Here is a 16,960-nt window from a genome sequence, read left to right as displayed (position 1 = left end):
TATTTAACTACTACAGACCCGGGCCATAGTAAAAAGATCGCCTCAAGGTGGCTCTATAAATCAGGGAGGCCGTCTTTTTACAGCCTCAGGTCCTCCGGCCACTGGGGGGGGGCGCGCGGAGGCGGCGAGCGTGCACGCCCGGCGCGTCACCGCGATGCTGATGCACGTGCCTGGCGGCCACGATGTCCGCCAGGTACCCGCGATCGGCAGTTTTAGAGCAGGGACGTGGAGCTCTGTGTGTAAACACAGAGCTCCACGTCCTGTCCGAGAGAGGAGACTGATGCTGTGTCCCTTGTACATAGGGACACAGCATCGGTCACCTCCCACAGTCAGTCCCCTCCCCCCACAGTAAGAATCACTCCCAGGATCCACATTTAACCCCTTCCTCGCCCCCTAGTGTTTACCCCTTCCCTGCCAGTCACATTTATACAGTAATCAGTGCGTTTTTATAGCGCTGTTCGCTGTATTAATGTGAATGGTCCCAAAAATGTGTCAAAAGTGTCTGCCATAATATCGCAGTCCTGACAAAATTCGCAGATCGCCATATTACTAGTAAAAAAAAAAAATGGCAGAATTCTATCCCCTATAACTTTTGCGCAAACCAATCACTATACGCTTATTGCGATTTTTTTATTATTTTTTTTTACCAAAATTATGTAGAATACATATCGGCCAATTTTTTTTTTTTTTTATTGTATATTTATTATAGCAAAAAATAAAAAAGTGTTTTTTTTTTTCAAAATTGTCGCTCTTTTTTTGTTTATAGCGCAAAAAATAAAAACCGCAGAGGTGATCAAGTACCACCAAAAGAAAAAGCTCTATTTGTGGGGGAAAAAGGACATCAATTTTGTTTGGGAGGCACGTCGCACGACCGCGCAATTTTAATTTAAAGCGACGCAGTGCTGAAAGCTGAAATTTCGCCTGGGCAGGAAGGGGGTATATGTGCCCAGTAAGCAAGTGGTTAACCTTAGACCAGACAGCTGAGCCTGGCAGATGGACAAGGTAGGCAGGTTTCAGGGTCCTAGAAAGGGCTCCTAAAGGGGTTGTAAAAGTTTTTTGTTTTTTTTTTATCTAAATAGGTTCCTTTAAGCTAGTGCATTGTTGGTTCACTTACCGTTTCCTTCTAAATGTTTTTTCTTTGTCTGAATTTCTCACTTCCTGTTTCTCATCAATAAACTTGCCCCCATCACCCGAGCTGTTCTGGCTGGGGGTTAGTCAGCCAGAACAGCTTACTGAGGAGAAACAGGAAGTGAGAAATTCAAAAAAGGTACGTGAACCAACAATGCACTAGCTTAAAGGAACCTATTTAGAAAATAAAAAACAAACCTTTACAACCCCTTAAGCTGGTCTTGAAAGACAGGGATGTCCCTCAACAGGAACAGCTATATCAGAAACAAATCCACCTTAGGAACCCCTCCTCCATAGGGTATAGCTAGGCAGAGCAACGGCTTTACCAGGATTAGATCAATCACTATATACAGAAAGTATAGGTTGTAAAAGGGAATGCACTAAAAAAGTATTTTCAGGCAGGGGAATTTTTTTGAAAACTCAGGCTGATAAGTTAAAGCCTACCTGGTGAGCATAGCTTCAAGTCTAAGCACTTCCATACCGGGCATTTTCACCCCCTTCCTGCCCAGGCCAATTTTCAGCTTTCAGTGCTGTCACACTTTGAATGAGAATTGTGCTGTCTAGCGACGTACCCAAATCATTTTTTTTCCCCACAAATAGAGATTTCTTTTGGTGGTATTTGATCACCTCTGTGGTTTTATTTTTTGCGCTATAAACAAAAAAAGAGTGAACATTTTTGAAAAAAAACCACAATATTTATTATTTTTTGCTATAATAAATATCCCAATTTTTTTTTATAATTTTTCCTCAGATTAGGCCGATATGTTTTCTTCTACATATTTTTGGTAACTAAAATAAAATAAGCGTATATTGATTGGTTTGCACAAAAGTTATAGGCCCAGATTCACGTAGGGCGGCGCAACTTTGTGCGGGCATAGCGTATCTTCTTTAAGCTCTCCTCACTGTAGGGAATCCCAGGACGTCATATGACACCCGCCCGTAGGGACGAAGGGTTCCTGCGGCCGTCATTTGACTATGCGCCGGGCGGGAAGTGGTTAAAGTATTTATGTAAACCCTTATCTTGTGAAACAAAAACAACCCCAGGCAAAACATTTGTGTGTATATATATGTGGGGTACAGACTGCAGGCAGGCTCTGCTCTCAGAAAAGTATGCAAAGAAGAAAACTGACCATACTAAGATGGATGTGCTTTCATGCCTAGCGTGATCAGTTTGAAACAGAAAAGCAAGAGGACTGACAGGATTCACCAGGTTTTTCACACAAAAGAAGCAATGCAAAGAGAACAGGATACTTATTAATACAAGTACTTACATGGTAACAGATGAATACCAGGAATATGACATTTTGGGGTAAAACGCACTTTAAATTTTGAAGTTATGTCTGCAGATTGAGACTCCTGTACAAGTATAATCCTCCTCATCCTTACGGTGTACAAGCAACTGAGGCCCTAGGGAATTCAGAGAAAGACTCTGGAGGAGAAGGGGTGGAAGCACGCTTGCCAGTGTCCTGAAGTCAGCAGCCTAACCCAATGTAGGTGAATACTTTATCATGTGTCCCCCCCAATATAACAGATAATAAATGCAGGTTGTTCCTTTCTAATACTGAATGTAAACATAGACCACTGACATGGTTTAGGGCTACACCCTACATATGTGGGTATACATATTAAATATATCAAGGGTGGTTTAAGGGATAACCAATTATCAAAATGATCCCCACTTCTGTGTATGGACATTTTATGACCCAGCTTTAACGGATATGCTAGGCTTATCTTATATACAGTACTGATATTTATCTGCTAGCAGCATAATGTGTCAGTCAGGGTCCAAACATTAGGAGGGCACCACCACAACATGAAGAGACAGGACAAAATGGGTTGTGTACTGTAGTTTCACTATGAGTAACAAAGAAATGTAAACAACTTATGTTTTCCTGACATGTTCTGTAATATTCACAGCTTTGGTACTTTGCCCTAGTAAGAGGGTTGGGACACTTACCAGGTTCAGACTAACCGGAGTGTGAGCTTTGGGAACTGGGTGATTGTACAGAGTCTTCAGTATATCATTCAAGTCATTTTCCTGAAAGGACAAAAATACAGCATTAATACATCTCAAACCTTCAGTTAAGGCAGATATACGAATTTAAATCATGCCCTTGAAAATAGGAAATATTGCAGTATCCCCCAAAGTCATTGCTGGAAGAATGCTAAGGACCTGCAAAATCCAAAGCATCAGGCAGTAGAGAACAGTGCTAGTGGCAGGGAATAAGGTAAGTATAGAACCTTATTAATTTTCTTTTTTCGTACATAGGTACTCCTGCTGTATACGTTTATGTTCTTAGACCCCTGATGTCTCCTTTACCCTTTACTGAAGCTAATAGAACACAGATTGTGTGAAATGAATGAACACGTGCATGTTACAGTACCGTTTACTGATGTGCCATTCATTTTAAAAGGTGCCCTATTCATCCCAACATTGGTCCCAACTCAGGTCATTCAACCTCTTCTACCCAAGTACAATGCGGGGCCAAAAGCTCTGCACTGTACACAAGGATGTTATGGGACCGCTCAAAAGTCAAAACATCGGAAAGAAGATTTGACTGGCAGCTGCCAAGCGAAGCAAAGAATGGGTTAAGTAAAAGTGCTTGTAATAAGTACCCATTCATAAACATGCATTTAACCCTTGCAGTGCTGGTGAAGATGCACAGCAGGGGAAAAAGGGAAATTTATTTTCCACCAGAGGTTACCTCCAACACACACATATGAAGCTGGCCTTAGGGAGTCTTGGATAGAAGCAAAAACCAAACAGAGATGCCAATTCTTTTCCACGCGACTAAAAACTAAAATAAAAACAGTTTTGCCTGGTGTTCATCATCAAAGAATTCAAAAATACATAAAACACAAAAAGTGCATTATGCACAAAATGAAGACAGGCATTAAATAAAACAATCATGTAATACATTCAGGTGAAAAGGTAAGTAAACCCCATGGAAACTGATTTTTTTCAACATATTTTAACAAGCAAACATTAGCTCTTCAAATATTGTCCACACGCCATTCTTTGATTTGATATAAACACTGGGAAAATTGGCCTTTTCAATCACTTATTCAATAAAAAGATCAAGAAATGTAAAATGTACCATGAAAGAAGCACACTCTTGGCCTCAGAACCTGGCATTGTGGCATGCAAATGTCTCCATTGCCGATGCCATTTTGGGACAAACATTATTTGTGAAGGAGATCATTTACACTGAATGGGCGGGTGATATGAAGAGGGGGAGTGGGAGAGCCGGAAGAAGAAGAGGATCAAAGGTCAAAGCCAAGATCTGCCTGAGCCTGTCAGGTGGAGGAGGTGGGGTCAGTTTGACAGCTCCAGCCAGGCCACACAGAGTCTATGTGGGGGAGGGGTCACTGTGGGCACCAGAGTCCCCCTTCACATCATACCCTTTACATCAAAGTCTGAAGGATTACCCCCAGTGCAAGGGAGAACTCTGTGGACCCTGATGTAAAGGGGAACTCCGATGTAAAGGGGAATGCTGCGGACCATGATGCAAAGGGGAACGCTGTAGATTCTGATGTAACGGGAGGGGCCACCTTACATCAGAGATTCCCTTTACACTTAAGTTCACAGCATGCCCCTTTACATCAGAGTTCCCCTTTACATCAGGGCCTGTAGAGTTATACCTTACACTGTAAGGGGGAACCTTGCGGACTCTGGTGTAAAGGGGAATGCTGTGGACCATGATGTAAGGGGGAACCAGAGCCCCGCTTAGAATCTACAGCGTGCCCCTTTACACCATGGTCTGCAACATTCCCCTTTACATCAGCGTTCCCCTTTACATCAGGATCCACACAGAGCGCTCCTCTTCATCAGGGTACACTGTAAGGGGGAACCCTGCGGACTCTGATGGATGGAGAACTTTGATGACTGTGATTTAAAGGGGAATTATGGAATCTGATGTAAAGGGGAACTCAGCAGATCCTGATCTAACGGGGAACTCTGACGTAAAGGGGAATTCTACAGACCCTGATGTGAGGGAGAGCTCTGATGAAAAGGGGAACGCTGCGGACTGTGATATAAAGAGGAATGCTATGGACTGTGATGTAAGGGTGGGGGTGTCGTGGGGGGCCCTTAATGGTTTCTTGCACCGGGGCCCTGAAGGTTCCAGTTACACCTCTGCAAGGAGTTGAACTGTACGCATTTCTGAGATAAACATGTCAATATTATGAAAAAAGTGTTTGGAAAATCAGTCAATGAACATATGATGGAACACCTGTTAGAAGAACATGAACAGATTTGGTTAGAATTATAGCAGAATATACGGTAACTAAAGGTTTGTTAATTTGGCATTACAATTAAGGTGAATGACACTGGCCCTGTTCAAATCCATTGTCGCAACATAAAACACATGGAGCACAATATTCTTAAAGCTGGATTTTAGTCTCATTTTCCAGACAGTGTTGAACTTTTACACCGTGCCAATGTATGGATTAGTTGACCTGGTGCAGGAAATTAGTAAATTGTGTTCAGTAAAAAATATCTGTTCTCTTTGGATTTATCTCAGCAATTGGGTTGAATTGATAAAGCCAAATAAACCGTTCACTTAGCAAGAGAAGGTTTTACCTTAATGTATTCTCTGCATTACGGTAACCCCCCCCCTTACCTGAGCCCAATCTGATCCAGGGCTTTGCACAAGAGGCCCAGAGACAGTAGTGGGAGCCATGGGCTCCTGCTGCTGTCAATCGCAGTCAGTGAGGAGTGAGCTGGGGCACACAGATTGTGGCTCTGGAGTGAGCCAACTCGAGTGCCCACATAACAAGTGGCTTGCTATGGTGGGCACTTGGCAGGGGTAGGGGTAAGAAGCAAGGGGTAAGAAGCCAGGAGTGCTGGCAGGGGCCCCAAAAAGAGGAGGATCGGGTCTGCTCTGTGCAAAACCATTGCATAGAGCAGGTAAGTATGACATGCATTTAAAAAAAAACATGAGTTTACAATCAACAATTAAAAACTTTAATACGATGCTAAATTCATAGCAAACTGGCCAGGCCTTTAAGCAGCAAATCGGCCTCAAAGCAATTTTCACCATGCTTCACAGTATGTGGTTCTTTTCTCAACATGCTGTCTTTAGTTTGCAGTAAACATATCTACTGCCATCAGTCCACAGAACATTGTTCCAGAAAACACCAGTCTCCATTTACATGTTCAATGGCAAACTGTACTCTTGCTCTAATATTCTATTTAGACAGCAACTGCTTTTAAGGGCACATTCTCAATGCAGGTTACATTTGCAAAACATCTTTTTTGACTGTAGATGCATTTATTCGACCCAGGTGTTGCAAGAGTTACCTGCTGATTCTGCAATGAAATTTTGAGATTCTTAGAGACTCCTTTTAGCATCTGACAGTCAAGTTGCTGGTCCGACCAGTCCTGGACAAATGCTGCATTGTAGGTTATTTTCCTTACAATGGAATTACTTTAAATAATTTAGTAATCTTTTAAACCCCTTGCTGGACCCATAAGCATCCATGATATTTTTCTTAGAGCCTTAAAGAGCTGTTATGATCTTGGCATGACAAAACCACAAATTACTAGCAAAGAGAACACCTCACCCCGCCCCACATATTTGATGTTTAAATAAGACTGTAACCTGTATACTTCCCTAAGAAGGTTCTCACTTCATTCCAATTCATTGATTTGACATGATTTTAAATACATCAGGTCACTTTTATGTCTCATTTGTTCAAGAATATTACCTTCATATCTAGGCACTGTCTGAGTGCAGATTGTCTGCCTGTTCAAATATGCTGAAAAAAGTCAATAATTTCCATGGGAAGTACTTACTGTTTTGCATGACTGTATTGTTTTAACACAAAGTATTGATGAATAAAATGAATTACACAGTTATTTTTCATAAGCTATAAAGATAATAAATTGTTACCTGCTCTTTTACTAAATAGTCAGCCAGTGTATTTAACAGTTTGTAGTAGACTTCAAACCAGGGGAGATAACTGAATGGAATAAACACATTATTAAAATAGAGCATGACCAAAGTATGAGTATATACATTTCCATATATACATCACATATATATATATATATATCACACAGATATTTACACACACACACGCGCTACTAAAGTCAGTGGCAATGCTTATAACAGTTGATTTATCGGGCAGCAAAGACACTGTACTATTCACTGCAGTGCAGAGCCATTTATCATATTATTTCATGAATATTGCCTTATACTGCCTAATGAAAAATAGCCTGTCCCTTGTGTGGGCATCTCCCTCCTCTGGGCGGCAGATTTATGTCCCTGTTACAAAGGGATAGTGAGATGCACCGCTCTGTACAAGAGAGGTCATGCATTTCAATGTCGTGTCAGGCTGGCTCCCTCTCGGCAGAGCTGCAGTGTTTGGGGGTCATTACAAAGTATACAGAATGGATGATGAGCTTTACATTACACATGAGCAGAGACTGGCATGCACAGCCTTGCTCTCTAGTGCAAGATAAGAGGTCATAGTGCTAACTCCAGACTTACTGCTGAAAAGTTCGCACATATATGTAAATATTTATTAACCATCAGTGTGTAATCATATACTTGTAAATATAAAAAAAAAAAAAAAATTATATATATATATATATATATATATATATATATATATATATATATATATATATATATATATATATATATATATATATATATATACACACACACACACACACACACACGAGGTGTGTCTAATACGTTCGGTGCACGGTATCAGAAAACAGAAGATACAAACAAATTATCGTAAACACATTTTCTGCTCCCAGCTTCCATCCCATACACTTACACCAACATTTCATGCGTCTCCAACACCAGTTTCTCCAATTTGTAGCATAAAGTGATGTTCACTTGTTGCTCCATTGCACTGTAACCCTACCTCTCATAATGATTTGGTTGACTGCCCGCAGTGGGTTTACCCTGACAGTCACGTGTACTCCACACTAGGTGGGGCTTCTCTACGTGTCTCTGGATAGCCATGTGCATATGGGTCCATTCACTAAACTTTTTAGACATACCTCATAAATAAATATTTTTTTCCTTGAAATTCTATGTATTTATGGGGTTGTATAAAGTAGCTATCTAAAAAAAATATGGGAATATAATTGGAGTTGCAAACAAAAGATACCCTGCTTTAATAGTAAACCAAGTATGCTGTTGACTGTGTCTTTTACTTTAAGGCTTCATGTACACATAGCCTACTGGCCACGGCAAAACACAAAACGCTGCAAAATCACTCCACAATTTTACCACAATTTTCCCTTTTTTGCGGTCAAAACTTTCCTTTCTTGAACGCAATTCTTCTGCATTTAGAAGAGGGAGGTTGAGGGAGGTTGAGGAAGGTTGAAGATCCCCTAACTGTAGCAGCTTCTAAACGGTGGTAAAAGCCTATGTGTACATTGACACATAGACTTTTATGGAGTGGAATTTAGGAGCTTTGGCAAAATAAATGCCAAAAGCTCCTAAACTCAAGATTAGGAGCTGTAGTATACATGAAGCCTAACAGTTCCATAAAAAAAGACACAGACACAAAGATTATTATTATTACATGTACGTGCATAGCGCTGACCATTTAAAACAGTGCTTTACATACAGTATATATTGTACATTCACATTAGTCCCTGCCCTCAAGGAGCTTACAATCTAAGATCCCTAACTCACATTCATACAGCTACTAGGGCCGATTTAAACAGAAGCCAATTAACCTACCAGCATGTCTTTGAAGTGTGGAAGGAGACCAGAGTACCTGGAAAAAACACACGTGCACAAGAAGAACATTTAAACTCCAGGCAGATTGTGCCGTGGTTGGTATTAGAACCAACAACCCTGGAGCTACTAGGCGGAAGTGCTAACCAAAGATGAAGGTAATTTAGGGTTATTGTTTAATTTAATGTGTGGTAAACTCATTCATATTACAGAATTTTTGCAGATAAAAGCCACTAAAATTTAGATCTGAACAGTTGGAACTTCTGGGCATTTTCTAGCGAGTAAAATAATATTTTTGCAAGTCTATTTTTCCACCTCAAGATACTAGAACAATACATTTTCTGTACCTGGAAGTATTAATTTTATATTATCTGGCATTGTTCTGAATACAAATCACTCCGGTACATAGCATTTATGAAAATATATCTGTACAATAGATTGCTTGTACTCTCTTATGTCTATGGGTAGCGCAAGGCAAGCAAGAAAATAACGGGTCACACTAGTTCCTGAAGTCTATCTCACACATTACAGACTGTGCAATCTCATTTACGTTTACCAACATCTTTGGTTTTGCAAAGGCCCACTTGATTGAATACAAATTGAATGTTTTTTTTTTTTTGGTAGGCACACAGACTAAATAGTTGCTGTTAAATTAGAAAGTAGGAGTCTAACATGTTAGGAAGTGCAATGTCACTGCAAAATAAAAACCAGCAACAACCCAAATTTTATTTCAGGTACTTACATAGTGACATCAATTTAAGCAGCACTTTACATATACATTGTACACTCACATCAGTCCCTACCCTCAAGGAGCTTACAATCTAAGGTCCCCAACTCACATTCATACATACACATACTAAGGCCAATTTAGACAGGATCCAATTAACCTACCAGTATGTCTTTGCAGTGTGGGAGGAAACCAAAGTACCTGGAGGAAACCCACGCAGGCACAGGGAGAACATGCAAACTCCAGGCAGGTAGTGTTGTGGTTGGGATTTGAGCCAGCGACCCTTTTTACTGCTAAGCGAAAGTGCTATCCACTACAGCGTAGTGCCAAAATGCACTAACGATGCTGCTGTTCTGAACATTTCAGAAAAGTAAAATAGCAGCTGTCACCTACAACTGCCAATCAAGCTTAAAATTAAAAAGAAGGTTTTTAAAGTTTATATGGGCAACGGTTCAACTTTCCTCCAGGTAACAAAAATTAGCCCTAGCTATTTGTGCTCACCATGCATATATGTCTGTATGTGCTAGTGGCTGTTCAGCTTTGCATGCCTTGTGTCTCAACACAAATGTATACCTCTGGCAGATGAATTGCTAGAAACTTGGGAGAAATAAATGTGCAGAGAAAAGAAAAACTATGGAGCGATGACCAGAGTAGCTCTGTCGGCATAATATACAGAGTGACAGGTTTGCTGAGTTTTAGGTCTAGTGTGAAATACAAGGCCCCATCAAGGCCTGTCACAGTGAACAAACCTCCCTATATTTCATGGCTCATTAGAACAAGATTCAAACAGTTTCCCGGAGAATATTTTCCCAGAACTGCTACCTATTAGTAGCCCAGTCACCCTCCAGGCTCTTGAACCACTGGGGTGCCACTGCAGGGTACATTTTTTAAATTGAAGGAGTCAGAGGTTAAGTGACGGAGAGGAAGTGGCTTGCATAGGAAGGGGCAGGTGAGCAATCACCATTCCAAGTTAGTAAAGAGATTCACAATTTGCAGGTTCACATATATAGAGCAGGTTTCCCCCTGTCCAGACTGTGGCAAATAGGGGGGGGGGGGGGGGGGATTGCGTGTAAAGCCTGGATCAAGAGTACACAGTAACAGAAAACACTTCATCTATAAAAACATTGGGATTGATTTAGAAAAACTGTGTGCAAAATCTGGTGCAACTGTGCAGGGTAGCTTCTAACTTCAGCTTGTTAAATTAAGCTTGTTAAGCTTTGACAAAAAAACCTGAAAGCTGCACCAGAGTTTGCTCTCTCCAGTTTTAGTAAATCAACTCCACGGTCTTAAGCCTTGTTCACACAATGGGAATATCAGACAAATGATCGTCCATTTTTTATTGCATGCTAGTCTGAAATCGAAAAATGAAAAGGTTACTAAAAACTCTAAAAAAAAATAGCCTCAGTTCGTAACACGCAGTACAAACCTAAAAAAAGAGGGGTGGGTGCTGTGTCCATCCACGGACCACAGAGAAAAGGATTTTACGATTAGTACAAAAAAATCCTATTTTCTCTTATCGTCCATGGACAAACACAGCCTTCACAAGTCTTGACATATGGGACGTCCCCAAGCAGTGTCAAAAAAACAAGGGGTGGAAACAGTATCAGTAAAAACAATTAACTTCACCCCAAAATAAGCAGAGCTCCTCAACGGAGGAGTTGCAACTTTAAACAGCCGCCTGCAAAACCTTGAACCGCAGGAAGCATCTGAAGATGCACTCACATCAACCTTGTAAAATGTGATAAAGGTGTGAACGGACGACCAAGTAGCCACTTTGCACACCTGTGAGACAGACACTTGATGTTGGAAAGCCCAGGAAGCACCAATTGCCCCGGTTGAATGTGTCATGACCGGAAAGGGGGGCGCCTGCCCCTTAAGAGCATAGGCCTGTATGACAGTCTGCCTGATCCACCGAGAAATTGTGGCCGACGAGACTGCGCTCCCCCCCCCCCAAGGGGCCACATACCAGGACCCCCCCAAGGGGCCACACACACCGGAACCCCCCCAAGGGGCCACACACCAGGACCACTCACAGGGGCCACACCCCGGGACCCCTCACAGGAGTCGCCGACCCCACTGAGCCACCCCTCCGGTAAGAGGTGGCCACAAGGCCTAGCAGGCTGCGGCACAGTACCACAAAAGCCGGGGACTAAATTTCCGGTCGCGAGGACCGGCCTGAACCGCCGATAGGCCGCGGTTTAATTTTTCGGCCGCTGGCCGCGAGGCCCGCTGAGGAACCGGACCGCTTAGAGACTGCGGCCTAAATTTGCAAACATCGATCACGAGTGCGCAGCCCCAGGACCGCTTTGAGCCGCTAGGCCGCAACTCGCAGCCTAAATCCGCAGACTAAATTTTCGGCCGCCGGAGGTGAGGATGCCGGCTTTCGACCATGAGGAATGCTGCGACACAGGACGAGACCTGGTCGTATGCGACCTCGTGAGATGTTTAACTAGCAGGGCCAGCCCCTGTCCAGTGGGGCTATGTCGTGGTCAACCTAGCACGTAGCTGAGGTCTGCACGCTCGCTGGCCGGACTGGGAAGACTACAAGGATCTATATATCCAGCCTGTCGCCCAGCCGGCAGTTGATAGAAGAGTCTTAAAACAAAATAAAGCAAATAAAAAAAAAAAAATCTTCAGGGCACTGGGCCCAAAGGGAGCCAACGTCCTTCTCCTCTGCTAGGCAACAAAAAACTGAGGCTGCATGCTGCAAGGAGGAGGGGTATGTCCGGAGGGACCACCCCCTGGGCAGGGCTGTTCAACTCCGTTAAAGTAACATATATTTAAATATCTAACATGTTCTGCCTAGTCCTCTCCTATGAACAGTAACATAACCCATATGTCAAGACTTGTGAAGGCTGTGTCTGTCCATGGACGATAAGAGAAATTATATTATTGTACTACAGAATACATAATACAACTTTGGAAGTGATGCAATGTGTTGTGTTGTATTGTAATGTATGAAATAGAGAAATCCAGCGTGGATCCAGGAATAACTCCTCATGTTGAAAGGTGTAAAGACAAAAACCAATCCATAGTGTAGTATATCAAAACCATTTGAACCTTTTAAAAGCACATATATATACTCAAACAGTAGCAGATGTAAACAGGCATGTCATATAAAAACTCCCGATTGTTTCAAACCGATAAGATGGCCGCAGTCCTCATGCACAGCAACTTCACGCGTCCAAAAACTTAGCGGAGTAGAGTTTTTAGACACGTGGCGTCACTGAACATGAGGACTGTGGCCATCTTGTTGGTTTGAAACCATCAGAAGTTTTCATAGGACATGCTTGTTTACATCTGCCACAGAAAATATATATATGCTTTTAATGAATTCAAATTGTTTTGATATACTACAATGGTTTTTGTCTTTACACATTTTAACATGAGTAGTGATTTCTGCATCCATGCTGGAGCAGTTTGTGGTGGATTGACGTTTTGGCCTTTTTGAAAACCTATCTATAATCTAGTTGTGAGGGTAAAGCCTCGTACACACGATCGGATATCTGATGGAATCTAATCCGATGGATTTTTTCGTCGGATATCCGATGAAGCTGACTTTTATCAGTCTTGCCTACACACCATCAGTCAAAAATCAGTCAAGCATGATTCTGAGCATGCGTGGATTTTTGGCCGTTGGACTTCCACACAGACAATAGTTTTTTTTATCCATAAGAAAAATTTAAAACATGTTCTATTTTTTTTCACCGATGGAAAACAAACCGATGGGGCCCACACACGATTGGTTTGTCCGATGAAAACAGTCCATCGGTCTGTTTTTAATCGGACAAACCGAACGTGTGTACAGGGCTTAACAGGTTCGGCTCACCGTGGAGTTGGTGGAAAATTACGGTTTACCTTTTAATCAAGATTGATTCACCTATTGGGTGCCTCTTGGTAACAAGAAAAATGTCCATCCATTTCATACTTGTACATTGTTACCTACAATTTATGCTAGCTGCTATCCGCCTGTCCTTTTTAACCTGAGCGCAGTATTATCTATTTTTATATTGTATTGTAATGTAATCTGTCATTTCCGAGCATGCGTGGACGTGATCTTCCGATTAATACTGTACTGATTAAATTAAATTTGTACGATCTGGTATCATTTCGAATGAACTGTCGAGATCGGCTCTCAAAAGCTGTGTACTAGCAATCAGATTATCGTACAATTGCTTTGAAAGCAATAATTTTTGCCCAATTTTCTGATCGTGTGTACTAGGATTAAGGAATGAAAGTAAAGTGGCAGTATCAATATGTGAAGGAAAGGAGAAAAAAGTCTGGTTCAGTAAAATAAATGAATAGTGGGACTGCAACATTTGCGAGAAGCAGATAAGGTAGTCCATAGACATGTCCCAATTACCAAATACCCCTTGTGCTGAAAAACCAGCGCCAACAAACTTGTTGCCCCTTAGTCCTTTTCCTTTATTTAACAATAATTTAAATTATCCATTTAACATTAATGCCAGGCTAGCAAGTTAGGCAGTTTGCAGTTTTCTTTTAATGCTGAAAGTCAGATTGTGCATGCACATCAAACCACACACTACTGTCTGTGGTCAGCTTAAACTTTAAAACATCAAAAATCAACAAAAATGTCAAAGCAAAAAAGGTGTGATTGATGCAATTTACCAGAAAACGATGGAGCTACTATTATACTCACCTTAGAATACATAGGCAGATTTTACCTCCAGAGGTCAAGCGGCAAAAACCAAACCTTTGCTTTCCATCAATATCAGTCAGAACAAAGGTAAAGTGCTGCCCCATCTGTGCCTGGGTACCCCTGAAAAAGTACAAAGATTCAAACTATTAATAATTAGATCAAGATTTCACCACACTACTAAGAGCAGATGAGGAATCTGAAATGACCCATAAATCCAAAGAAAATATAAAGTTAATGAAAATCAACTAATCGGTTGGTGCTTGACACTGCCATGTGTTTCCACACACAAACTCAATTTCTAATATACAAAGTGCAGCGCTACCCTAATACCCTCAAACATTTATTTTTCACTCGTCAATGATGGTGGATCAATCATTTCAAAAACCTTTACACAAATGCAAACTATTAAAGCAAATAAAACCGAAAAAGCAACTTATGAATAAAAGGTGGAAACCCCTGCAAAATCAAAACAATATATAAATGTACACCCCACCCTCGAGGTCACACACAGAAAAATACAGTAATCAAAATATGAATACAAATAATTATAATACTAATAAATATAACAATTATAAATAATGGTGGGAAGCCCATATATGTCTGAAGTTTTCATATAATGGGTTTCTTCCATTATTTGGCTGGAGATTTGTTACAGGCAAGTTTTCCATGTTTGTAACAGATTTACAAAATTAGATTTGGTCAAGAAAATGGTATATAGAGAGGCATGACACCAAATATACTGAAACATTTTATGAGCTCACCTGTCAATAGCAAAGGGAAAGCAGAACTTTGGCACCATGCACAGCATCTCCTACAGAAACAAAAGGGGAAGATAAACTTTTCTGAAAATAAACATAACACAACATTTTTAAATGAGAGATGACAAAACCAATGCATGAAAAAAATCAATAAAATACTACGGTATCAAGGTATCATTTGTGTAACAATTCAAAACATTAGTTGTTCGGGCTCATTGTGAGGTTCGGATTGACATGTTTCAGGAGAATAATGCCACAGACAGGAAGGGAACTTCCACAGAATTACAAATGTGTATAAAGTCATTGAGGGTTTAGTTTGCATAGAAACCAATCAGCTTCCAGGTTTTATTGCTGAAGCTTAAAGTGGGTGTTAGCCCAGGTTCACACTGGGTACGATTTGCTTCGATTTGAGATGCAAGCGGTTAAAAAAGAACAGAAAATGAAGTCCTACTAGATCACTTCAGGCTGGCCCCTTCTGCAGGTACAGCTATGTAAAACATTACAAACAAGTGCCCATACTGTTTAAAATCCAGTAATACATGGGCTCACCCTGCTCTGCACATGCTCAGTTGCTTTCCATTTTTCAATGCTGTGCCAAAAATGTAGAGGCTGATCTGCTGACAGCCTAAAACTTTACTGCTGCTCAGGGGCTCTGGGCTTCAGCAAAATGGCAGCCTCCATAAAGAAGAAACAGGAACAATACTGGAGGAAATTCACAGCACACACTAAATTGGTAGAATAGTTATTTAATTTGGCATGTATGTTCCTTGCTAAAGAACATTATTTTTTATCAAGTTCCTATGAGTAAAGTTCCGCTTTAATACATGTAGGCCCCAGTTACCCCTTGTGAAAAATACAATAAAGCTGAAAATATAAAAACACATTTTACTGCACATCATATTCTTTACCAGTAAACCTGTGCACAATTTATGCCTACTAAGTATTTACATATTGAGAGCACGTGGTAAAGGCAGTTTAAAACGAGCCTTCATTCATTTTTTTTTTTTTATCTACAGTCATTTTAGAGAATGTTTAATTGGACACTGATTTTTTGTTTTTTCTTTGAGAGCAGATCTAGGCAGACTACTAGCACTCTATCTTTCAGGATCCTTAAGAATGAATTGGTCCACCCTGCAAGCAATAGAGAGGGTCAGTATGGGCTTGATTGCAAGGTCTTTTACTGCCTGTTAAGAATATGCTAATCATTTAATAATAAGCATAGTCTGGGCACTGGTACACTTTAAGTGCATGTTAAGCCAAGTCAGCAGCAATACAGACAGAAATAAAAACCTTTTTAAATACCCCATAGCTATTTAATAGTGTACTGGAGGCTGGCTTCTGTCGAAGGGGCATGACCAAAAAAAGGTCTGCCGATCAACTCCTGATGAGCACTCTCAGCCATTGACCGCAGTGTTCTGGCAGGGTGGGTGTTTCCCTGTCAGAACGCAATAGCACAGCAGGGAAGATAGCTGAACTAACATTGTATTGTTAGTACAGCAGCTCCAACCTGAGGCTTTCGTTTTTTTTTTTCTGGTAAGGTCGTGTAAGGACTTCATGGACAGTAACACATCCTTTGGCAGATAAAAGATCTCATATAGTCTAGTCAAGAATGTAACTAATTTATCTGCAGTTTTTTAATGTGACAACAGGAACTTAAAGCAGGCATTTGTTTTTCTCTCCAAGGGAAGATTTGGGCAAAAACTGTTAATTACTGTAATAATCAATCCAATCTCAGGTTGCTGAGCATTGCTGTTAACTAAATTAAAATACAGGCAACTTTTTCACACTAAAGTCAGTTTTTTAGTATCATGGAGGAGCGCATGGTAAAGCAGTAGAAATTACAGAAGGGAACACAAGCCAATGTTACTGCCCATCTTGCACCATTATTTCATGTAGACAAAAACAAAGTGATCAAAGCTGATAAACCACAGATTTTTTTTTTCCTTCGATAAAGCAGATGATCAACTCGTAAACTTTC

General features: G+C 40.9%; 1 protein-coding gene across 4 annotated transcripts in view; it reads right to left on the bottom strand.

The window, feature by feature from the left end:
• The window catches only part of DENND1B (DENN domain containing 1B), a 324,137-nt gene that overhangs the window by 167,791 nt on the left and 139,386 nt on the right, over window positions 1-16,960 (bottom strand). For all 4 annotated transcript variants that reach the window (XM_040359884.1, XM_040359885.1, XM_040359887.1 and 1 more), the window contains exons 4-7: window positions 14,986-15,035; window positions 14,225-14,344; window positions 7,023-7,092; window positions 3,086-3,166 (exon numbers count right to left, since the gene is read on the bottom strand). In XM_040359884.1, coding sequence (XP_040215818.1) covers window positions 3,086-3,166; window positions 7,023-7,092; window positions 14,225-14,344; window positions 14,986-15,035 — 321 coding nt within the window. The remainder of the gene's footprint in view (window positions 1-3,085; window positions 3,167-7,022; window positions 7,093-14,224; window positions 14,345-14,985; window positions 15,036-16,960) is intronic.

This window comes from Rana temporaria, chromosome 7 (assembly GCF_905171775.1).
Source record: "Rana temporaria chromosome 7, aRanTem1.1, whole genome shotgun sequence".
NCBI lineage: Eukaryota > Metazoa > Chordata > Amphibia > Anura > Ranidae > Rana > Rana temporaria.
The sequence above is the reverse complement of the archived record's forward strand: the minus strand, read 5'-3'. Positions and strand labels throughout refer to the sequence as shown.